At 48.8% G+C, this 25,761-nt stretch overlaps 1 protein-coding gene across 1 annotated transcript in view; it reads left to right on the forward strand.

Annotated features, from left to right (window-relative positions):
* The window catches only part of KLHDC2 (kelch domain containing 2), a 151,353-nt gene that overhangs the window by 95,949 nt on the left and 29,643 nt on the right, over positions 1–25,761 (forward strand). Inside the window, exon 9 of the mRNA XM_078659710.1 lies at positions 12,340–12,449. Coding sequence (XP_078515836.1) covers positions 12,340–12,449 — 110 coding nt within the window. The remainder of the gene's footprint in view (positions 1–12,339; positions 12,450–25,761) is intronic.

Raw genomic sequence — 25,761 nt, forward strand, 5'->3', positions numbered from 1 at the left:
GCTTACAGATTGAAGTAGTAATCTATTTTAGGATACCTATTTTTCAGGTATATAACCAATATGTTATTAGTTGGGATGGTAAATTGAAAGAAAGGGGGTCTGTTGTACTTTCCCTGAGGGCCGCTGCATTTGTTTTTTCTTTGCCCGCCAGTCCTGCCTGTATGCTCGTCTCCCTCCCGCTGCCGTACCAACACCCCTGAGCGGCCGCCGAGCGGAGGGGGACCAGGGCCACAGACTACAAGTTCCAGCCTGCACAGCGGCGGAAGCCGACGACGCCCATACTTCCAGCGCCAGGAGGCGCATAAGAGGGGGAGCTGCCCCCGCGTCGTGGGATCGCACGCGGGTCGGCGCCGGGGCGAAGCCCGGGCAAAGGGCGGGCCCTCTAAGGCCCTCATAGGTCCGGGGAGGACGGGACGGGCCTCCCCCTTGGCGCCGCAACCTGTGGTAGTACTTTTTTCGATACATACTCCTATTACTTCTTGGTCAGTGTGTCTGTTTCCTTCGCAGGTTGCACTATGTCACCTAAGCGGATTAATAAGAAATCTTTTCAAACACTTGATCCAGGACAGGGGACCCTAAACTTTACGATGACCAATGGTTCACTGCCCACTCTTTGTGAAGAGACGAATGAGTCGCTACAATTGATAGACATTAGACAATCTTCCCCACTGAACCTTGTTAGCTCACAGAATTTACCTTTTTGGGAGGAAATGAATTCTCTATGTGGCACTAAGTATGCCCCAGTGGCATTCCCATTCCATGTTAAACGCACTAGCAGTTCTTCCCCAATTAGGAAACAATGTGATCCATTCTTATCATCTCTAATAGACAATACCCAAGGTGTTGCCTCGCCCCAGGGACCTAATGAGAAAAGGAAGCATGATGAGATTATTGGAAGTGGGAATCATCTAAACACACCAAAATCGTGCGATGGTCCTATAGCGCCAGTCACCAACCCCCCCCCTAACTACGGCGGAGAGTGGCACTTACGTAGACCAAGTACTCTTATTGTCTCAGATAGAGTCATTACTTAATTCTATCGTATCACCATTGGTAGGAAAACTCAACGCCCTGGGTGATAGGATAACGGGGATTGAGAGAATTATTTTAGCCAATCTCAAACCACCAAATAATGATCCATCTAACGGGGGAAGACCCCTTACGGCTATCTCCATAACAAAAGAGATAAATACTACTACTAATTCCCCTTCCACCCTCAAGAAGGCAATACCCAATGGCTCTGATTTGTCCACCTCAACTAAAGTTCCTTTGTCTACTAATCTAACTAAATACTCCCAAACTTCCCCACAGCTCCTTAAAAAACCTACCATACCCAAAGCCGTTCCTAGACCAGGGTTTAATAGGCATATTGCCGTTAGAGAGGACCCAAGTCCAAGTAGCGTAGAATCGATACACTTGCCCCCTGAAGCCGCCCCATTTGTTCTTGTTTTATCAGGAATTCCGGCACCCTGTCGTGGGAAACTTGAAAGCCGTCAGGAACTTTTAAACAAAGTCATAATCTGGCTTTCCAAGAACAGACCACTTGCACATGATTATGACGGAGGTATCCTGAGTGTTAGAAGGGTAGGCTGGCTAGGGTCTCTAACTAAAGATATTAGTGGGGATCTGGTCCTAGTAAAATTTAGAGATAGGAACATTGTCCCCCTTTTACGAGCTTACCCACCCCAAAAAGGAGACGGCCCTATATCCGTTTGGGATTTATATGACTTTTACCCAAAGTAAACCATTCATAAATGTTTTTTCTGTCGCCCTGTTGAAAAATCAACTTCAGGTTATTTTTAACGTATTGTACATTTTAAACATATGTATCGTGGTTTTATGATATTAGTGTATACTTTTATGACTCCTTTGTGGAATCGAATAAAGTTATTTGATTTGATTTGATTTGGGATGATGTGAGTCCTTTGCAAATAACAAGTCCAAGTTCTTTTCTGACCCAACATACAAGTTAGTAATTAAACCTGGGTTGAACCTTTGGTAGCTACAGCCCAGAACAGGCTGGCTTAACTTAAGGAAAAGTGTGTCAATTATTTAGCAGTATCGAAGCAATTAATGTAAAAATCCCAAGCAATAATAATCAATTTAAAAAAATTAAGAAATATTTTATTAAGAAAAAGTCACCAAAACAAGGCAACTAGAAACGTGATTTTTTTCTGGTTTGTAGGCAAAAAGCACCAAGACAAAATAGAGTGCCAATCAGAAGTCCCTGTTAACGGTTGACTGGGACAAGTGTGCAATTTTAGACTAAAAACGATGTCGGAGAGGTCAGATACACCAAGCGGGTTGTCCCAATCAAATATATTACCTTCAAAGTTAGTTTCTGGAATGGATGTCTAAATCCTACAGTGGGAAAAGTTTGCAGGCTTTATCTGGAAAAGTCCTCGTAGTCGGATAGCAGTTGGTAAAGGTCCCACTGAAGGCATTGAATTTGTCAAGAAAAGCTTTGAAAAGGAAAATTCAAATTTCACATCCACCAAACTGCTTTCGTTGGACAGATGCATTTAGCACATTTGCCCAGTCTAAATGTTAACTTCGGTCTTTTTTGGAGCTCAAAATCCACCAGCGAAGCAATCTATGAAACTGTATCCAAAGAAGTCCTTTCACAGTTGGATACCTTTACCCCCCAGGCCCTGCTGAAGCTTTGGAGGTGTAGGAAGTCCAAAGAGCTTTTAAGTTCCATTTTCAAGACTTTCTGTAGCAGGTTTATTTGGGCTTTTCTACAGCTCCCATGGCCTCAGGGACAGCACCTAGGGAAGAAGACTCACTTCAGCAGAGTCTACTAATAAGGCCCAGTCCAGTCTAATTCCAGTTGCTACTGGTCAGTTGGTCACTCAAGGAAAAGGGCCTCATGCAGCTTGGTGTGCCCCAGCTGCCACACAGGTCAGATTCAACTTCTGAATTTTTGGTATAAGTGGGAGCAGGTCCACTCGGGTCTTCACACAGGTGACCGACAACATGTCCAGTTCTATTCTGTCCTTCTGCAGGTTCAGAAACTTTGGGTGAAGTCCAACTTTTGTAGGATTCACTAGCCAGGGAAGAAAGGGTTCCTAAAAAATAATAAAATTCCCAGGGTCAACAATTTATACTTTTGCATCACATCCTTTTTCCCCTTAGTATAGATTACCCTGCAATACACTAGGCTGAGTAAACTCCAGTATGACAGCACCTTTCAAAAAGTATTCTGGTGTCCTCTGCAACTCCCACCAAACTGGTTCTGGGACCAGACCAGATCTTTCTCACTGGATTGGTGCCAAGCTGGCTCTAGGTGCCCCAGGGTTCCAAGGCTTCTCTTCCCCAGGTCTCCCTTTACAGTTGAATATGAATACGCCGCAATCGCGGCCAGCATGACTCGCAGGTGGGTAATAAAAAAAATATTACCTTCCTGGGTCTTTCGCCATCCCAGCTCCTGGCAGGGTCCCGTGTTTTCCTACTCTCCTGCCTCCGGCAGGAACAGAAAGCAGACAGCTTCCCTCTCCTCCCCTAAGCCAATCATAGCGCTGCAATGACAGCGTTGTGATTGGCGGGGACGCCGAACAGCAAGGCCTCTATGGGGAGGCCATTTTCTCCATCTAGGCTGCATGCAGCCTACATGGAGAAAAGGGAGAGTGTGCATGATTGGTTTGGTTGCCCCACAGGGCCGACCAAACAGTCAGGGCCCGCAGCATTGGGCAAGCCACTCCTCTGACCTACAAACAGACCCACCCACCCGCCCCCAACCAAACCCTTCTGCTTTCACGCAGTGCGAGAAGAAGAAACATAAAATGGGAGTTTTACCATTTTATGTTTCTGCTTCTCGCACTGCGAGATAGCAGTGGGGCAACGCTCCTCCACCCTAATGTAGGAGCCGCCCCTGATAGGCCAGTCTTACCATGTCCATCTGAAGTTAATGAAGTTCTTGAAACCTCTCTTCCTGCACTGGTAGGAATTAAAATTAATCAGTGAATTAGATTTTGAATGAATAGGAACAGTAGTGATTTAACAATCCCTGTAGCTTATCCAACGCCGGAGTTAGCAGAAATAGTACGTTATTCAGAACTTTGTCTTTCTCCTGGGGACAGCGACAGCCCTTTATAGTTAAAATAGCATTTGGAGACTAGTCACTGTAGTTATATGCTACCATTCCATTTTTGCCTGTAACACTTTTAAAAACTAGACACCTACGTTACAGGTTACAAGGCCTACTTAGGGGTGACTTGTTCAGTATTTAAAAATAGGGTTCTATCTTGTCAAAAAAAGAATATTTTGCCAGATTTGCTTGCATGTTTAAAAGCTGCAGCAGTCAGACTACACACGAATGTCTGAAACCATGTTTTCTTTGTCGACCTAGGGGGTGGCACAATATTTGTGTTGCAGTCCCATGCTATTTGGCATATTTTCTACACTGTGTACCAGAGCCTTATTGGAAAGTTAAATATTTAAAATTGGCTCTTAGACAATATTTCAATGTTTAAGGGGTCAGGTGCATACCCAAGGGCCTGGACAGCAGTGCGGAGTTAAAAAACCTGCAATACCAGTCAGTACAAAATAGGGATGATCACGCAAAAAGAGGGATTTTTCTCACATCCACAATAAACATTATGTAAAATAAAATGCTTTTCCTTATATATTGCCCTAAACATGGCACAAACGGTTGATCTCCAGGTTTAAAAAAAATATCAATTACTATTTGGTTGCTCCCTTTGTCTACTTGTTTTCTCTGCTTACTACTCCTGCATCTAAAGTTGTGTGGAAAGGTCCTCATTTCAATTTAAGCACTGCCTTTAGTTTGCCAATATATGATCTCATAAATGTCATTTAGATGCATGAAATATTCTGCTTATTTTTCCAAATTAGGAGGAAACATTCTACTTTCACTGTATTTTTTCCTAAGTAGATTCAAGCTTCCTGTGCAGTAGTTGTAAATGTAAATGTAAATGTATTTATATAGCGCAAATCACCGACCCGGTATCTAAGCGCTTGCTTAGGGAACCCGTCCTGGTATTCCCCTGTGAGATACCCCGGCAGGGTATCCACAAGGTGAAAGCCAGGCATCCCGCCGCGAGGGGCCGTAGTGGAGATTAAGCAAGCTATTGCCCAGAGTCGCAGAGTGTGATCCCGTGAGTTGAGTAGGCACCGGAGCGAGAATTGTCGAGTCCGTGGAATTTTAGAGCCCGAGACCCGCCGAGGCGGGGAATCGAACCCTGGTCCATGGCCGATCTCAGCTTCCGGGTCTGCCGCCTCTAACCACTGAGCCACGCTAGCATTATTCAATACTAAAGGATCCGTGGCATCTTATAAAAGACTGCATCTATAATTTGATCCAGAATGGTGAGGGTCCTGTGGAAACGTGATTTTTTTTTTCTCTCCTACTTCTATTTTTCATTTGCTCTCTTTTCTGTCTTTACCACTGCATTGGCAGCCCATATGTTTGCTGTTTTGTATTTGTGATAATAATGAAAGTCCAGTTACGAAGAAAGTAAAGCTAATTGTCTAGAATCCTAATGCTGTAGCTTGGGTATAGTCTGACTTCTCAAACTGCCCCTCAGCCCCACCCTCTTCTCTCTGAAAAGACTAGTAATTAAATCTGTAAGCAAGAAATACCTTGCTTAATGGTGACACAATAAGAAAGACTGTTGCTTCTGTGAACACTCAGCCAGCGTATTTGTACCCTATAACATTGAAATAACCAGCCTAAAAAAATGTTTCTGGAGGTGGAGACCATTTCCTGATCACACTGAACCTATTTGATCTGATCCCTTGTTCCTTACTGCATATTGTAAAGCTTACAAAATCAGCACCCTTCGGGTCCCCGAAGAAAGTAATCTAGTACAAAATCGAAAGTTCCATATGGACTGACCCAAAAGTACCTACCTTAATTGGGAACCTTGAATCCGATACCTCCTAAAGGCTATATATCTGATAGAGATTTTAGCTGCACATTCCTTACCCTTGAATATCCCCAGGCATCAGTCTGAATCCGGTAGACTTCCGAGCAGTACCCGTGCGCGCTGGTAGGTGACGTCATTCGGCTTGGTGGCGTCTGTGCTAGAAGTGGCATGCGCAGTACCTATATAGACACCACCTTTTTTTTTTTTTTGCAGAGTTTTATGTAGCGCGAACTAGACCCGAACCGAATCAGGTATCAGAGCGCTTTACATAGCACCAGTTACGTTACATGAGGACACACTTTCATTTTAGGCACGGGGAGATTAAGTGATTTGCCCAGAATCACAGGAGGTTTTTTGGTGTCGTTACTGAGACTCGAACCCAGATCCCCAGGTCCGAGGTCGAGCGCCTTAGCCGTTAGGCCAACCCCTCTCCCCTACCTTGGTGCGCTAAAATCCGTTCTTTCCTTTCCGTGCCAGATAGCACGGATCCAGATTAGGCTACACATAAATCGCTTTTTGACAGTTCTTTGTCGACTTTTTGTTGACTTCTTTGAGATTTTTGTCCTGTTATGAAGACTTCACCTAAGAAACTGTCTGGTTTCAATCCATGTGGGGTCTGTCATAGGCAGATGTCGGTGACAGACTCCCCACTTGGTGTATTTGTGGTACCTGGAGCCGGTACACAACTCCAAGGCATGTGGCAACTGCCGTGCCATGCTCCTGAAGGTGCTCGGGGAGGTTGACTAAGTCCCATAAGCGCAAGAAGTACAAACAGTCTTTGACTTACCTGCATCCGTCAAAGTCATCCGACGAGGAAGCGTTGGCACTCCAGGCCCTGTGATTTAACGGGGCCTGATGCAGGGTCCGCTCCGCCTCTTCTCGTTTTGTTCAGAGCCAGAGCGACCGTCACCCAGCTGAAGGAATTTCATGAGGCCATGCACCTCATCTTTGGGAGGCCCGGCGCCTCTGGGTCCCATGGGTGCAGCAGGGGCCTAAACCGGTACAACACAAGCAGGGTCACCTAAGGATCCCTCCCTAGATCCGGACCGGAGTAGCCGGCAAGATCGAGATCTTCCTTGGCTCCTGCTCCCATGACGATGCCCCTGGCGCTGCTGACACCCCTTAGCGGCGGCATCCCCATTGTTATTTCCGGCGCCCGACGACCTTCTTCCCAGAGTATAGCCAGTGCCTTATTTGATGTATAGGCCTGGTGAGGGAGACGTGTAGGAGGGGTTTATGGACACTTATGGAGATGACTCACTTGAGAAGGACAGCTGGTTTGAGGAACTGGGGGAGGCCAGCGGGTTGGACACTGCACCCTACAATGGCCTGGTTTCCCCTCCTGTTGTTGCTGCTGAGGAGGTCGCCTCTTTGAGTCGTGGTGCACAGGGCAGCTGAAGTCCTGGACCAGTAACCTACCCTCAGTGGCAGTCAAAACTAGCGTCTTGACAGAGGTACTTTAGCCAGGAGTCACCACTCAGAACTCTTACTCCCACTAAGTAGTTTGTGGTTGTTATTCCCCCTACTGTCTGGTGCCAGTGGTCTTCATCCTATTCTAGATCAACACCTTCTCAACCTTTTCTTGAAAAAGGAGAAGTTCAAAATACTTGCGCAAGTCCTGTCTGACCTGGACCCAGCAGACTGGATGGTATCGCTGGACATAGAGGACGCTTATTTTCACATCCCCGTCACAGGCGTGACCAGTGATTCATGGCGGGCCAATCCCACTTTCAGTTTGCTGTGTTACCTTTTGGCTTACCTTCGCCCCTCCGGGTGTAAGCCAAGATGATGGAGGTAGTCGCGGCTCATCTGCAGAGGTCGGGAATTTCAGTCTTCCCCACCTCGGCAACTGGCTGTTGAAGTTGGGCTCGCCCCAGGCAGTTGTCACCCAACTTCAGGCTACGGCGAACCTCTTGCACTTGCTGGGGTACACTATTAATATGCCAAAGTCACACCTGACTCCCTCTCAGACGCTCTCTTTCATCTGAGCTGTTTTGGACACTGTGCAGTTTTGAGACTATCCCCTCAAGTGGCGAGTCCAGGATATTCAAGCTATGATACTGATGCTTCAATCTCTATCCTGGATTTTGGTGATATTAACTCTGATCCTATTGGGTCTCATGCATCCTGCTGGTGACACATGCCCACTAGCATATGCAGGCTCTGCAGTGGGACCTGAAGTTCTAGTGGGAACAGCATAATGGGAATTTCTCTGATGTGTTCGAGATATCAGAGGGAACTCCATAACACCTGGAGTGGCGGCTAACGAACCGTGATTGGGTCAGAGGCAGACACCTCTCCCTTCCCCAAACAACTCTAACGGTGATGATAGATGCATCACTCCTTGACTGAGGCGACCATCTGGGTGAGGTGGAGATCAGAGGACTCTGGTCTCTGGTGGAGACAAGTCCGAGCTCCACATAACCCCTGTTGGAGCTTCGGGTATTCGCTTGGCATTAAAAGCCTTTCTCTAATCTAGGGAAGGCTGGTACATGTGTTCACAGACAACACCACCACCATATGGCACTGCAAAAAACAGGGTGGGTAGGGTTGTGGACCCCGTGTCAAGAGGCTGTATGCCTCTGGATATGACTAAAATGTCTGGGCATTTAACTGGTGCAGCATCTATCGGGATCTCTGAACCCCAGAGTGACAAACTCAGCCGAAGATGCCTAGCAGACAACGAATGGCATCTCCATCCGAGGTGGTGCAGCACTCTTGCAGCAGTGAGGAGAGCCGTGGTTATATCTGTTCACCACCTCTGAGAACTCGCAATGTCAGCAGTTCTGTGCACTGGAGTTTTAATGACTACTCTCGCTCAGAATCACTTTTTCTCTCGAGTGGAGCTCAGACCTGAAGTATTCCTTTCCACCAATACAACTCCTGCCCAGAGTTTTCAAGAAGATTAGGAAAGACCAGGCCCAAGTCATTCTTGTTGCTCCGGATTGGGCACTGACAATCTGGTATCCTGAACTGTTGAGCAGGACCATCAGTCCTCAAGTCAGACTGCCTGTTTTGGAGGATCTTCTGTTGCAGCAGCAGGGCAGGGTTCTGCACCCAAACCTGTGCACCAATCCATGTGCATTTATAGAGATAGATCAGCGACAGCTGACAGCTTTTGACCTTCCTGTGATGTTATCTTGGCAGCGAGGTCTCCCTTCAGTAAATCGGTATACACCTGTCGTTGGGATAAGATTGTGTCATGCTGTACTTCCTACAACGTTGACCCCCCCTCCCCTTTCCTGCACATTTGTCCAAGGTTCTATTGTTTGCTTTATCTTTGGCTCAGCAGGGCTCTGCTCTGGGCACAGTTAAATCTTACCCGTCTGCCATCTTGGCATTTTTGTGGTTGCCAAACCAACCTTCTCTCTTTAAGTCACCAGTTGTGAATAGGTTCTGAAAAAAGGCCTGCAGCATATGTTTCCCTCAATGCCATTCATCAGGCCTCAGAACACAACCGGGTCTTCACCTTTGTTATATGTGCACCATTCGAGCCTCCACACAATTGCCCTCTTAGTCTCTTGATAATAAAAACTGCCTCCTGGCCATAAGGTTGGCCAGGAGGGTCAGCGAATTGCAGGCGCTCTCTGTGCACCCTCCTCATACTACAGAATTACCATGCTTACCTTCTTTGCTTTGACTCAACCCTCCAAAGAGGAGAGATTCCACAGTCTAGATCCAATAAGAGATTTGTCGTTCTACCTTGACTGCTCAAAACAATTCCGGGTAGATCAACTCTCCATAGACTGTGTTGGAGCCAAGAAAGGCAAGGCTGTGCAGAAGCAGACCATCTTTCTAGGAGTTGTCCTCTACATTAAGATCTGCTATACACTGGCCAAGAAACAGCCTCCTAAGGGCTTGCAGGCTCACTCTACCAGAGCTAAGGCTGAGACCACTGCATTGGTGTTCCTCTCCTGGATTTATCTCAGGTAGCAACGTGGGCATCACTGTACACATTCACAAAACATTACTGCCTGGACAGTCGGGTCTGCCGTGACTGGAACATCGCTCTTTCAGTCCTGCAGGAATTTTTGGTTTGATTTGCTTTGCAGACCAGCCTCCGTGGAGGTATTGCTTGGGTAACTATTCAAAGGTAAGGAATCTGTGGCTAGAAGTCTCTGTCAGAGGAACAAGTTAATTACCTTTGGTAACGCCTTATCTTTTAAAGACTCTATCTAGCCACAGATTCCTTATCGACCCTTCCTTCCTGCCCACTCCATGAACCGTTTAAGGGACACCTTTTTGAGTGTTTTATTCTTCAACACCAATGGTCAGGTCTCAGTGTTGATCTATGCTCCTGGCATGGAAAGTCGTGAAGTAACTGATGTCAGCGTGCCGAGGTGGGACCTATTTAGGTACCGCACAAGCGACTTCTAGTAGTGCAGCTGACGTGGAGCCAAATGACACCACCTACTGGGGCGCAGTGGTACTGCTTGAAATGTTTCCGGATCCAGTCTCACGCTTGGGGATATTCAAAGGTAAGGAATCTGCTGCTAGATAGTCTCTACCGGATAAGACATTACCAAAGGTAAGTAACTTGTTCGTTAGTGCATCACTTTGACTGAGGAAGCAAACAATTAGAAATAAAGAGATGCCAGATTATGGTTCAATATGGAAGTAATGATTGGCTCTAAACCGGAAAAGCTTTGTATTCTGAGCAGGTTTTCAGATGCTGAAGCCTGTTCAATTGACATCAGTGCAATCTCTAGTGGTATGAAGGGCCAAGTTATTCCCACTAAACTGCTCAAATCGTAGCATTTTTCTAAACAAGTCAGTTGTTAAAAATTGACTGTGTGATCACTGTTGTGATGGGTTTTAAAAATGCACCGTGTTCATCCCAAGGAACCGGTCAAAGGCATCCTGATTGTGCAAAGGCCATCCATTATCATAGCGTGAACTTCCATGTCTCCTTGGCCTTGTCCTATCTGTTGAACCTACCACACACAACCCCTGCAGAAGATGCATAGAATCAAAACCTCAAAACTGTCAGTTAGCTTCCCAGGAGCATTTCACTAAGATTCCTTTGCTGTTCTTGCCCTGGAAAATTACACAGCTGCTGAATAGATTTCTAGAACACAGATCATTTTTTTGAAACATCAAACATGACATAATTGGGCCCATCCTAGATAAAGCAATAGCTAATCCAAAAATGTTCACCAATGTTTTGTCCCGGCAATGGCTGCGAAAAAGTTCACAAAACAGTTGTGACTGTGCTAAAAACCATGTCCACCCTAACGATAACTTTACAATTTGGATAGAGAGTGGACTGGTGAAAACAAGAGAATAACTCTTTGCATAAGTAAATGAGGGTGGTACTGATCCTCTTTGATCTTTCCACAGAACTCATGTGCATACCAAAACATTCATTTTTAACGACATGCCAAAATCAATAGACACAGTGAACTCTTCCTTTCAAATTTGACGATTTTTCCATGTGTGGTTGTCCAAAAATCCATGTAGCCATTGACCACATAATCATGCTTCACTCACCTCCACCACCCCTAGTTCCAGATTTGCACGGATAATACTGATACTATTTCGATTGGAAAGAGGATCATAGAGATCATGCGGCAAAATTCCAGCTCGTTGGTAGTACTCTACGTTTGGAAAAAGAGAAATGAAACCTCTGAAGGTTTCTAAATCATTTAAGTACTAGGGCACCAACTTCAATGCCATCTCGCACCAACTTCAATGCCATCTCTTTTGAGAGGTCCTGTTTCTTCTGGACAGGCACCCCAGTATTGAAAGTTAAAATACAAAAATAGAAAACCTGGACTGCAACATCTTTCATTACAAAGGTTAATGGTGTCCCCTGGAGAACACAGTACAGTTTGGTATGTGTATGCCCAAGTAGGTTCTTCTGCTCCTTTAGTCAAACAGTTGGGCAAAACTCAGGAGGGCATTGTTACAGTATCAGTGCGACTACAACATTGTCTAAATGGGGGTTAGCCATTTGCAGATACTTAAGAAAGTTCAGAACCAGATGCCTCAACACTGAATTTGAGCAAGACACCATGTACCCTACCTAAAGCCACTCTATCAGCTCTCCCTCAAAGAGATCACAAATCGCAAAATGCATCTATAAAAAATATAATTGGACCGTTGTGAAACCTGCAAACACAACAATACCTTGAAATGCTGCTGTTGAGATTTGTGCCAGGGCCCCAGTTTTGTACAGTCTTTGAGAGAGTGGGTTAATGTCATGAAAATAGTTATGAGCAGCAGAGGTATCTAAGCGAGGTTGACACAAGGTTTTGTCATGTGATCGCAAGCTAATACGTATTTTTTCAAAATGTTTTGCTTCATTTTTTTTTTATTTGTACGGAATTTTGTAGTAAATGATTTCATGCTACTTAATGGTAACGTGCAAGAAATTCACCTTGCACATTTAAAAATATTTAAATTTATACTGATAAGTTAGAGCTACTTTATCTGTTACTTCTTTCTCTAGTAAAACACAGGGGATCTGCCCGGTGGGACGATCTTGGCATTCTTTAACGAGAATTTCTTCTGATTGCCTTTTTCTCTTTGGAGGATTTACTACTGATAAACAACCACTAAGTAAGTAAACACTAGTCGTTTGAGAAGTTTGTCAATCTGAAATATTTCCGTTCCCCAGCCATCCTCTTATCAATGTTATCAATATTTAGCAATCCAGATTCAAAGCACAGAACAGCTTGTACAGGTTTGCAGTATGCCTATCCTGACTTCTCCCAAAAATGTATGTAGCTCTTAGAGAGAACAACAGAACAGAAGATTCTTTCCAATCGACTCTAGTTACCTCATTTGCAAGAACTTTCTGGGAATTAAAAATCTGTCTTTGGAGTAATGCTACCATGGAACAAGACACTGCTCTGAAATCAATTTCTGAAGCACAAACGTGGGTACTCATCAGCAAATGAATGCATGCTGGACCTGGTACTTTGTGGCTTGAATCTAGGTGGGAAGCTCTTTAGTAAGTGTCTAACGATGTCACTTATGTTGCTTGCAACAAGCATTGGCAAAGCCAGTAGGTCGGACTTTAATATACCAGTGCTCGTAAATACAAGACATTCACAAATGCTGTTTACATGTCTTGCATGCACACATGTTATCACATTACTATTACCTTTGCCAATGCTGGGAAGACTTAAAAATAATGGATTGCTTTCTGTGTCTGAGGAATTTGGGAGCTAAAAATGTATTGTGGGAAATGGTGTGAATATTGAGTGTACTTTTCAGATGAATTTCCAAAATACTGATTCCTGTATTCCAAAGCATGCACCTCCTGGAAGGCAAAATGATAAACCAGCCAGGCTGTAGCATGAAGTGAGTAGATCCGAAGCCCATTTTCTTATGCATATTTTAGAAATTGTTAGTGATATGCTGTGCAGACTGCTGCACTTGCGAGCGCTCCTGCTTTACTTGGAACAACCTTAATTTTTTTAATTTGACTAAACGTGCCTCTTTGCAGCATTACTGTGTCAATGTCATAGCTTTACACACATAATTCAACTCACAATTGCTAAACTATCTTATTCAATAAGAGCCTGTGCCAAACTTTTTTTTTTTTTTTAGTAATTTGTTTATTGCAATTTCAAAGACAACAAGAGGCAAGTTACATCAGAACAGTGTTAGGCGACGAATCACAAGTAACCATCAGACAATCGTGAGAGTATAATCATCTATTAAAATCAGCAGTTTTGTACAAGCAATTGCATCTTTAGAATATCAAGTAGGCAGTAACATGAAGGCATCAGCAGGAAGAAAGGTCAAGGGACCATGCAGTGTTGGCCAACCTATTGCCAAAGGCATGTCAACCACCGTCTCTGGCGACCAGTGCCCCAATCTAGTTGAGAAAGCAGTGCAAACTAAGGAGGTGTAGTAGGGTCCGTCGTATCATTCATGTTATTTGTGTCAGTGTCGTCATAACAGTCGTCCCTCGCCCTCCCCTCCACTCCAGTCTGTGCGTCTCCATCTGCTGCATCATCCCTGTCTTGCGCGCTGGACATTAACGTACCATCCAGTATTAGGGACCAGAAGTTTTTGGGCCTATTCCTCGGGGGCATCAGATCGCTATATAATTCAGTTTGGGTACAGCAATATATCAATTCTCTCTTCCAAAAATTAAGGGAAGGGGGAGGGCCTCTCATCCAGGTTCTAGCAACGCACCACCTGGCTATCAGGAACGCCATGTCAACTACTCCCCTCTGGGCAGGGCGTAAGGCTTTGGAGTATCCCAGGAGGGCTAGCAGAGGGTCCGGGTCCAGTGCTAGGGACATCACTCTGTTAATTTCACCGTATATCGCCTGCCAGAAAGGGGAGATTACAGGGCAGGTCCAGGCAACATGCAGAAAGTCCGCCATCGGGGCCCTGCATCTTTCGCACTCACGTGAATCACGCAGGCGGTACCTGTGGAGTCTCTCTGGGGTGTAATAGGTTCTGTTCAAATATTTAAAGTGTATGAGTCTTTGTCGCCCATTTAGGGAGATCTTCCTAGTGCTAGCACAGCAATAGTTCCACAGTTCCTCGTTCAGCTTGGTGCCTAAGTCACTCTGCCAGGCTAATCTCAGCTTCGTGTATTCAGTGTGTCTCTCGGTCTGGGCTATCCTATAGAGGTTAGTCATTAACTTCACAGGGGACTTCTCAGCCATCACGTAGTCAAATGCGACCACCGTCACCGCTTCCTCCATGTCATCGCCAAGAAGCTCTCGCATAGCATGTCGCACCCTATGAAATTGAAACCGCGATATCAGAGTGGGGTTCAGCTCAGTAGTATTAACCTCGTCCCAGGTTCGTGCTGTGCCGCCCGCAAATAAGTCACCCATGGTACGCAGACCAAGTTGATGAAGGGCCAGAATTACCCCTCTCTCCCGACATAGTGCTAGCCAATGGCACCATTCAATCTCCGCCCGTGGGGAGTCCAGTAAGGTACACGCCTGTTATCTCCATCATGCGATGCCAGGCATGTATAACAGAATTCAGGGAATCTAAATGCCCGTGCGGCGGTCTCGAAACAACGTCAGCAGTGCCGGCAAAGGAGTCGGATCTGCGACTAGCTTCTCAATACGGACGTAGGGAGCGTCATGCAGGCCATGTATCCAGGAATAAGCATGAGCACACTGCGCAACTCGATAGTAGAGTTCCATGTCTGGTGCATTCAGACCTCCTGCTGCATAGGGTGGCACTAGGACGTTCCAGGCCACCCTGGGTTGTTTATCCGCCCAGGCAAGGTGTATTAATAGGGACTGTAGCCTGCGGAAAAAGTGGGAAGATAGGGTCATCGGAATATTACAGAATAGGAAGAGAAATTGCGGGAGAATCACCAATTTCATCAGGGAAATACGCCCCAGAAGTGATAGCGGGAGTGAAATTCATTTCTCTATATCATCCTCCAACCGCGATATGGCGCGCCCATAGTTTTCGCTAATAACTATTTCAGAGTCCGTGTGGAGGCGAATCTCAAGATATCGGACCGCATCAGTAGTCCACTGTAGTGGATACTCCGGTTCAAACTGCAGTGGAGGGCGTCAAAGGGAACATAAGGGACTTAGCCCAGTTGACCTGAATGCCTGAAAGTGAACCAAAAAGAACCACCACTCTCAGGACCGTGGAGAGTTATGTAGCGGGACCCCGAACATAAAGCAGTGTGTCGTCCGCGTAGGTGGAGACAATAAGGTGATAGGTCGGGAAGCGGATACCTCGGTGACTATGATACTCCCGAAGAGCACAAGCCAGAGGCTCAGCGGCCAACACATATAGTATCGGAGAGAGGGGGCAGCCCTGCCTCGTGCCTCTTCCGACAGCAATGGGTTCTGAAACCAGCGGGCCAATGCAGATGCGTGCCGTCGGTAATGAGTACAACACCGTTAGGAGCTGTAAGAAAAGTTGCCCCACACCCATCCTTTTCAGCACCTGGTGGAGGAACACCCATTCCACTGAATCGAATGCCTTCTCCATGTTCAGGAAGACTGCAACAGCTGATACCTCTGGGCGCGTGTGTTGAAACGCAGCAAAGACAGTTCTAATGTTATATGTGAGGTTGCGCGTTGGGACAAAGCCAGATTGCTCCGGAGCAACCAGGGTTGTGACTAAGGGTTGCAAGCGGTTAGAAAGAAGCTTAGTGAAGATTTTTGTATCCACATTCATGAGAGAAAGTGGGCGATACGAGGCGCAGTCACTCGGGTCCTTGCCCGGCTTAAGAATCGCTACAATGATTGCCTCTCTCATAGAAGGAGGCATAATACCCGTATTGGCCATATCGTCAAATAGAGTAAGTAGGTGTGGTATCAAAAGTTCAGAGAAAGCCTTATAAAAGCCGACCGTAAGCCCATCGCTGCCTGGCGCGCTTCCACACTTCATGGACGACAAAGCCAATGCAACCTCGTCCCGCTCGAAGGGGCGAACTAAGAATTCCCGATGTAAGTCTGAGAGCCATGGAAGCTCGATATGTGTCAGGTAGTCCACAATACTCTCCTCGGAAGCAGGACTCCTTTACGCGTACATCTTCGCGTAATACTCTTGAAACCGTGCCACAATAGCTTCGTTGGGAAGCGGAACTTCCGAGTCCTCCGAACGCATCACCGGTATCGAGGAGTGATCTCTACCGCTTTCACAGTAGCTCCGGGCTGTAGCATACTTCCCCAGGTGTTTAATTTCCAAATCCGCCTCGTCGTTATATTCTCGTAGGACCCTCGCTATTTCCTGATCAATTGAGTCGTCCCCGGTCTGCGCCCTCAGGGCCTCCAGATCCTTAATTTACGTTCCAAAAACTCTAGTCGGTCCCTAATCGACTTCAGCACACCTGCATGCTTAGAGATGGTGACCCCTCTAGTGTACAGTTCAAATGCCTCCCAAACCGATTGAAACTCCTCAACAGAGCCCACATTCGTTTCGAAGAAAACCTCCAAAGCCGTCAGCAGCTCCTCTTTGAAGATAGGTTCCAGCAAAGAGTACGGGGAAAGCGCCAGGCAAAAGGTGGGATCCGCCGGGTGGGCATGGAACAGGTAACCAGGATTGGCGAGTGGTCCGAATATGTTCGGGGCAAAACTTCGCATGCTCTCACGTTCTGGAGAAATCGAGAAGACAGAAACCAGTAGTCTATTCTCATAGATATATTATGAGGGGCTGAACCCGCCCTGCGACGGATGTCGATGTCGCCAGACATCAACTAGATCTAAATTTAGCAGCTGCATGGATCGAGTCCGTGCAGAGGCCGAGGGGGATCGCGTTGGGCCATCCGACCTGTCTAGCCCAGGGTGTCGAGTCAAGTTAAAATCCCCACCACAAAAATTTAATCTTGTTAGCGAACGGAAGGATCTTTGCCGCTAAGACTGTGTAGAAGGCAGGGAAATCAAAGTTAGGGCCGTAGGTGTTCACAATACACAAGCCCGCGCCCTTGCCACGGCAACTCGTGATAGCAAATCGGCCATCGTCATCTGCCACTAGTGGGGACCATGTTAAGGAGGATTTCGGATTGAACCAGGTGAGGACCCCTCTGGCATGAGTGGTAAAACCTGCTGCGTGTATATTATTCTTGAGCCCTCTATAGCTAAGGATGGGGCTATCTAGTGGGAGGTGCGTTTCCTGCAAGACAGCAATGTCTACTCTGTGTTTAGCTAAGTATTGGAGGACCCTGCGCACCTTACGGTGGTCGTTCAGGCCTCGCACGTTCCAGGTCAGGAATCTCAACGTATCAGGCCCTTCAATTCCTACCGTCCCGCCATCTGCAATGGAGTGCGTGGAAAAGTCATAACTACTATGTCAAGTGTAAGTATGAGGTGTCTCGCGGACACGTTACTGCTCTTCGATGTCTCCCACTTGCCTGTAACGAACCATGCAACCAATAAAAAACTGTGTATGAAAACATTTCCCACAGATTCCTATTCCCTACCCCCCACCCACACCTGCCCAACCCCAACTAGGCCGCGTTCAGTCTTCCACCCAGTCAAACAGTACCCAACCCCACTATCACTCCACAGCAGCCAAACGTTCGCATACACACAATCAAGGCCTCCCACCCACCTCTCTGGATATACATATGAGAGCAGTGGTAAGCACACGGGGGCAGATGTAGTCGGAAAATAGGAGTGCAAGTATCACTCTAAAGCAGTGTCAACTTCGCTGCACCCCTCACTCCTCCAACCCAGTACTTCAGAAAAATAGGAGGGTGGGGTCACCACCCCGTGCTCAGTTGCCAAATGTCTCAATCCACAAATGCGAGTTCAAAAACTGCCAAAGCATGCGAATGTCGCTAGTTCCCAAAAGAATAGACCGTGTGTAAGGATCAAACCATAACTCCCGTCCCGAGCAAAACCTGAAAATGCAAGAAGCGGACCCTATAGAACACGGGGGCATAGGATCATCTTATATCAATAAAAACCACATCTGAAGAAAAAAAAAACGTCATAACCCTGTGTCCCAGCCCCCCTCCCGCGCACAAAACCTGCCATGGCATGACACAGCAGAGCATCAGGAATCACACTTAAGCTGCACTCAGTCTTGTTTCTCCAAGGAATCCCTCTCCGTAGCCTCGCCCTCATTCCTCAGTGAGTGGTTCTCCCACTGCCAGTCTTTCAGGGTCTTTTGGAGCGCTTTGGGATCCGTAAAGATCAAGGATCTACCCTGCCTGTTGACACGTAGTTTTGCGGGGTATAGCATCGCATAATCTGCGCCAAGCTCGTGTAGCTGACGTTTCAGAGGAGCAAATTGTTTCCTGTCTTCCTGCACCCTGGCCGTAAAGTCGGGATATATGGATAGAACCGAACTCTCATATTGTAGCGGCTGCTTTTCTCTGGCCAGTTTCAGGGCTACGTCGCGATCCCGATAGTTTAGCAATTTGGCAATGATGGGCCGTGGGGGAGCCCCCGGCTTGGGTTGTGGGCCCAGGGAGCGATGCGCCCTTTCAACAATGAACATGTTCGAGAACGCAGTGTCTCCGAGGAGTTTCTTCAGGAGGCCTTCCATAAACAGTTCCATATTGCCTGTCTGAGTGGTTTCCGGAAGGCCCGTGACGCGTAGGTTGCATCGGCGCGAGCGGGCCTCCAATTCTTCAGTCTTGTCCAAGAGGGAGTGCATGGCCCTTCCAATTTGTTTGTTGTCTGAGTCGAGCGTGGTCTGGGCCTCCTCAACCTCTTTGAGCCGACGCTCCGACATATCTATACGTTCCGCTTGTTTATTAAGCCGCTCGGCCATGCGATCCATGCGATAGGTAAGAGCGTCTATTTTCGTGCCCTGATTTGCCATACCCCCTTGGAGATTCTTTTCCATGGTCAGAAGAATACTGCGTAAGTCCTGCTGCTGTACCTCTTCTGTCTCAGGCCTATCCGCCGTGGTGCCTCTGCCCGCGTCGTCTATCGTTTTAGGGCCCTTGGGGCCGAAGGAGAGTTTGGACTGTGTCCTATCAGAGCGACCCATGACAGCCAAGGGTGCACCCCCTCACTACTGGGGCGAGGCCCAGGTCAGGAGACCCCAAGAGGTAGGTCGCAGCGACAGAGTCCCCCCTCAAGCGCCCCCACAGTCGAGCAGGCCTCCAAGTGAAAAGTCTGTGACTGCATGGGGCGGCAGCCTCAGCTAGGAGAACAGGAATGCAGGCGCACACACTGCCAGGGTATGGCTATGGGGGGCAAGGAGGGAGCACAGTTGAGTGGCGATCGGCCCAGGACCGAGGAATTGGCGGGGCCCAGGGACACTTGTCGCAGGCAGCAGTCCGTAGGCCGGTGGGAAGGTAGACAACAGGCAGAAACCTGTATCTCTGGCCCCGTGCAAAGGTATGTTTCACAGTCCCACCCCGCTGGGCAGCAGTCACAGCGTTCCACGGTAGGGCTATGACCCCTCACTTGGCAAGGCACCGCCAGAAAGTCTGTGCAGAGCCCTTACGCCGCCCGGAAACCAAAAATCATTCCAGTAGCGCCGGCTGTGGGTATCAGTGCCGCGCGTTACAGTCCACACCACCAAAGGTCACTGCCAATCCCAGTCTCATCAGTGCAGGGAGACACCGGTCACCAAATATTGTACGTTGGGTTGTAATAGCAAAGCGCACCCTCAGGAAGGTCAGTGGGGGCTAACACAGGACTACAGCCCAGACAGCGCGGTCCTCCAAGTGCGGGCATCTCCACAGCAGCCTCCGCAGCGATGCCACAGGTCTCCCGCCGCCAGTTCTTACCGCGATGCGGGAGCAGGGGGGAGGGGGGGGAAGAGAGACCCGATGTGCAAGGTCCTCTCTGGCGCCACGCAAGTCCCCTCAATGTCCGCACTCCCCCACTCACCGCATACACGGCCAGCCGCCGCCCCGAGCCTCACCGCGATGTCCTCCGAGGCCTCGATGGAAGGGGTCTGGATCTCCGTTGCGGGTAGCGCGAAACTCGAGACCGCGGCTCAGTGGGCCCGCCGCGTGTCTCAGCGCCGGTCGCTCGTTCTCAGTCCCGCTGGTGTCAAACTCGGGCCAAGGCACAGGGTTCGGGAGCTCAAAGGGAGCACACACTCCGGCGACGTTCTTTGGCAGGAAATTATGCAGCAACGAGCAGGATAATTAAAGGATCGGTAGACCGGGCGGAGGAGCTCCGGAATCAGGCAGCCATTTCGGATGCCGGCTAGCTCCGCCCCCCCGAGCCTGTGCCAAACTTACTGGTATGGAGAGCCCTCATTTAGCTGTAATGAACAGTTATGTAAAGATAATATTCCCTATGGACATTATGTGCGTAAGCTGTCTAATACTAATTTGCGTGGTTTATTAACAAAAATGTCATTCTCTCAAGAATTTTCTGCGATATACCTAAAGGCACCAATCTAAAGCCATTCTTAACTCTTGCTACAGAAGTTAGTATTAACTTTGGGAAATATGGGGGCGTGGCCAGGCGCCGACAAAAATGGCTGCCTAGAAGCCGAGCTCCATCGGGACCGCTGCTGTCCCCATCTCATCCGACACCTAAACCTGGCTGGAGCACACTGCCATCGGCGCTCCGGCTCCCATAGGTGATGCGCTACTGATCCGCGCTTGGAGCGGAGCCCGGGGACCCAGCGAGGGCAGAGCGCCGCGATCGGCGGTGCCGCGGCTGGCCTGGGGACGAGGTCTGGAGCCTGAGCACTGGCTGCAACCAAAATCGAGGCCCCGGCTTGCGGCCTATATCGAACACTGGGCCTAGGTGGAGCCGTATCTCCGGTGGGCGGGCCCACATTGGCGCCAGGTTGAGCTGCTGCCTGCACCCCTTTAAGATCCAAGAGGCACTCCAGAGAAGGGGCACGGGGGCCACCGAACAGGCCGGACTAGGCAAAGACAGTCGGCGACCATCCTGCGCACTGCGGGGCATAAATTGCAACACCTCGCCGAGCGGACACCCCAGACATACAAGGGGGGGGGTTCGGCAGGAAATTATCGTGCTTCGCAGACAGCGATGGTGGCATGACGGCCGGAGCAGCTGCTGATCGTGGCGCCGTAGGCCTGGTGAGCAGCGACCTTGAGGAGGCGGCACGCACGGAACGAGAGGGCCTACACAACTGGCGTCATAGGTATAGAAGCGGCCTGCATCCTTTGGAGGACGGGTGTTCTGGTCCCTCGAGCCTGCCACCCGGGGAAGAGAAAGCCTTGGTTTGCTGGCTTAATTGGCGGGTTTAACGACTGTGCGCCTGGAAAGAGACGCCATTGGGCAATTGTGGGCGGGCTGCGGCCTGGAGCGGCATTCCGCGCACGGCACGCGGTGACGAAATCGGCCAGCCACACGGACTGAACACAAGGCCCTGCTGAAGAAGAAATAATAGCGCAGAACCAGCGACTGGCGACACCCAAACCGGCGGTGCTGAAAATAATTGGTAAGGGAGCCTACATTCGACATGCGGCCCAAGAGGGGATCATCGACCCAAACTAACAAACTCGATCAATATGCGGTGCCAATTGCGCAGGTGCAGTCCGAGGCGGCGGCAAAGGACAACAAAGACCAGGCGGAGCCCTCCCTAACCTCCATAATGACCGCAATACAGACACTTGGCACTAGCCTTGAGACGAAAATGGACAAGATCTCTATTGAGGTGAACTTGTTACGCACAGACCTCGGCAAGACCACAGAGAGGTCCAAAACTAACGAGACCGACAAAAAGGCACTGCAGGCCTCGGAAAAACGGCTCGAGGGTCGTGTAAACGAGCTCGTCCACCAACACCGACTGATGGCCTTGAGACTCGAGGACCAGGAAGGGAGGGCCCGAAGGAGCAACATCCGCATCGTAGGTGTGCCGGTAGGAACGGAGGGGCAAAGTGTGGAGCTATTTCTGGAGGACCTAACTCCCCGCCACCTAAAGCCGAAGAGACTTTCCACGATCTTTACCATTGAACGGGCTCACCGCGCCCCGGTCCCTAAACCCAAACAAGGGGCTCCACCAAAAACAATCATTGCAAAAATATTGAATTATAGGGACCGTGATGCCATCCTCCAGGCGGCCAGACAACTGGGAGACCTGCAATACGAAGGGGCCACCATCCGCTTCTTCCCTGACTTTACGCTGCAAGTCCAGCAGGAACGGCGCTCCTTCACGGGAGTTAAGGCGGCGCTCCGAGAACGAGGCGTCAAATATATGATGTTCTTCCCAGCCAAACTGAAAATTATTACGGGGGGCAAGTCCCTGTTTTTCACATCGCCGGCAGCGGTCCAGGAGTGGCTCGACGCGGCAGCACCGGAGGCACAAGCAGGACAAGATCGCGACAACTGGAGAGAGGCCAGGGCCTCCTCCCCCGGATCAGCGGTGGGGAGGTCGGAAGAAGACGAGCAGAGCCAAAGGTCGTGGCGTTCCAGGTCGAACAGTCCCCGCTGGGACTCGCTCCGAGACAAGACAGCGCGATGAGGAATCAGACTGTGGAACCAGGACTCGTCGAACAGTAATGTACAATGCTGACATGGGGTATTTTCGGTGTTACTGAGGTTGGGAAGCGGACATATCCGCCCTAGGACTCAGAGACTTTCTAACATTCCTAAAGTGCACCATAGACCTACGGGACTTATAGCATGGGGCAGCACGGGTATGGCGGCCGGTGTCGGGGCTGGCTCACGTTTTCCCACACAAGTTTCCTCGGGAGGGGGTAGATTACTCTATCCGGGGTGGGGTTGGGCGACAGGCGCTCTGCTAATTGGGGCAGTGGGTAGTTTGAAACCTACAGAGCAGGGAGCAGGGTGGGGGGGGGTTTGTTCACAGGAAGGGAGGACACTCCACACAAGGTTGGGGAGGAAGAAGGTTATGGGTTCATTACAACGTGTATTGATCATTTTTTGTACTGTATTGAACTGTTGGGAGGGAGGTTGGGAGGGGAGGGGAGTTGGGGGGTTTGTACGGCCACGTATTACTAGTATGAACAGAGTCGAGGGAGACACCAGGATAAAAGGACAGGCCAGCTCACACAGTAATGGATATGGCTAGGAGATGGGAAAACAGTCTTAAAGTTCTTAGCTGGAATGTGAACGGGCTGGGCGATAGGCTCAAGCGTACCATAGTCTTACAGTTCATTAAGCGTCACCACCCTGATGCAGTCCTACTGCAAGAGACGCACCTGATGGGTAACACATGCCAGGCCCTTAATAGGTGGGGGTTACACTCTGGCGGTTCATTCCGGCTTTACCTCTGGCTCCAGAGGCGTGGGGATCCTGCTGCGCCGTTCTCGTCCCCTCCATATTGACCACACAGAAACAGACCCGCAGGGCCGTTTTGCGGCATTGTCGGGGAGGTGGGAGGGTCACAGACTAAATCTACTATCCGTTTATATCCCACCCGGCCTTCAAACCCAAGCCTACATAGACCTGGGTAAGCTCCTACTCTCCCTCCCAGACGGTCAGTTAGTCATCGGGGGAGATTTCAATGCAGTAGTGTCAGGAACCCTGGACAGACACCCCCCAGAGACATTCCACAAGGGCAACAATGGCTAGCTGATTTCTTGGAGGCCTTTGGGCTCACAGACGTTTGGCGACTGATGCACCCCACTGATAGGCGCTTCACATTCTTCTCCGGCCCGCACCATTCATTCTCCCGCCTAGACTATATTCTTACTCCCCTACAGCAGGACACGATCATACAAGAGGCATCACACCTAGCCCGTGGCATCTCCGACCACTCACCAGTCTTGACACACATCACTAGAAGGGAGGGTTGCGTCGCGCCAATAAACGCCTGGCATTTCAAAAACGAGGAGCTCAGGAAGACGCTGTCCCGTTCCATAACTCAGTACTTCGACCATAACGTCGGGTCGGTAGGATCCTTTGTAACCCTGTGGGAGGCCTTTAAGACCGTGCTTAGGGGAGAGGCTCTGTCAGCCATCTCAGGCCGCCGTAAGGACAGGGAAGCACAAATTACCTCCATGGAAGCAGACCTGATGGTGCTGGAGGAGGCTGCACGTGACAATAGTGAATCGGGGGTGCAACACCGGCTGCAACTCAAAACCACGGAATATAGGGAACTAGTTACGCAGGCGGCCCAAACTATGGCTCGACACAAGGCGGGCAGGATATACGATCAAGGCGACAAAGCTGGGAAACTTATAGCATGGCTTGATAAAATGCAACAGGCCAATAAAGTAGTGCCAGAAATACAAACAGCCTCCGGGGCCATAGTTACGGAACCCCGAGAAATAGTGGCGGAATTTGCACGGCACTTCCATCAGGTCTATAGTCGGGGGTCTGACTCAGTAGCCCTACTGACAGACATTCGTATGCCATACCTATCTGACATCGATCGAGACGCCCTTGAGGCTCCACTCGACATAGCTGAACTGGAGCGTGCGAAAAAAGACCTTCGTCCAGGCAAGGCTCTCGGACCTAACGGCCTCCCAATCGAGCTTTACAAGCTCAAGCCGGACGCCCTCAGTGTACACCTTAAAAACATGTTTGACGAAAGCAAAGAGGTAGGACTACTGCCGCGAGACCAACGCCTAGCAACTATTGTGGCCATACCAAAAGAAGGGAAACCGAGAGGTTTGCAGCCATTTTCCCGCATTTTTTATCCCGTGGGCTTTCAGGCCGCATACCATTATCCCGCAAGGTCATTGACCTCGCATACCATTATCCCTGCATTTTTTCAAAATGCATGTGCATTTATCTCGCATGCCTTTACAACGAATTACGTTTTAAAGGCATGTATGGTAAATGCATTTGCGTTGTGAAAACCACGATGACGAGAGAGGTAAGTGGGTTTGTGTTAATTTTTTCGTGGGTTAGTGATTGTGTAGTGTAGTGTTGTAGTGTTTGCGTAGTGTAGGGTCATGCTGGGGGTAGTGTTTTAGGGTTTAGGGTAGTGTTGTAGTGTTTGCATAGGGTAGGGTCATGCTGGGGGTAGTGGTTTAGGGTTGTGTTGTAGTGTTTGCGTAATGTAGGGTCATGCTGGGGGTAGTGTTTTAGGGTTTAGGGTAGTGTTGTAGTGTTTGCGTAGTGTAGGGTCATGCTGGGGGTAGTGTTTTAGGGTTTAGGGTAGTGTTGTAGTGTTTGCGTAGTGTAGGGTCATGCTGGGGGTAGTGGTTTAGGGTTGTGTTGTAGTGTTTGCGTAGTGTAGGGTCATGCTGGGGTTAGTGTTTTAGGGTTTAGGGTAGTGTTGTAGTGTTTGCGTAGTGTAGGGTCATGCTGGGGGTAGTGTTTTAGGGTTTAGGGTAGTGTTTGCGTAGTGTAGGGTCATGCTGGGGTGTAGTGTTTTAGGGTTTAGGGTAGTGTTGTAGTGTTTGCGTAGTGTAGGGTCATGCTGGGGTGTAGTGTTTTAGGGTTTTGGATAGTGTTGTAGTGTAGGGTCATGCAGGGGTAGTGTTTTAGGGTTTAGGGGGTGTAGTGGTTTAGTGTAGTATTGTAGTGTTTGTGTAGGGTCATGCTGGGGGTAGTGTATTAAGGTACTGTTGTAGTGTTTGTATAGGGTAGTAAAGTGCTTTATGGTAGTGTTG

This window comes from Lissotriton helveticus, chromosome 9 (genome assembly GCF_964261635.1).
Source record: "Lissotriton helveticus chromosome 9, aLisHel1.1, whole genome shotgun sequence".
In the NCBI taxonomy this organism is placed as follows: domain Eukaryota; kingdom Metazoa; phylum Chordata; class Amphibia; order Caudata; family Salamandridae; genus Lissotriton; species Lissotriton helveticus.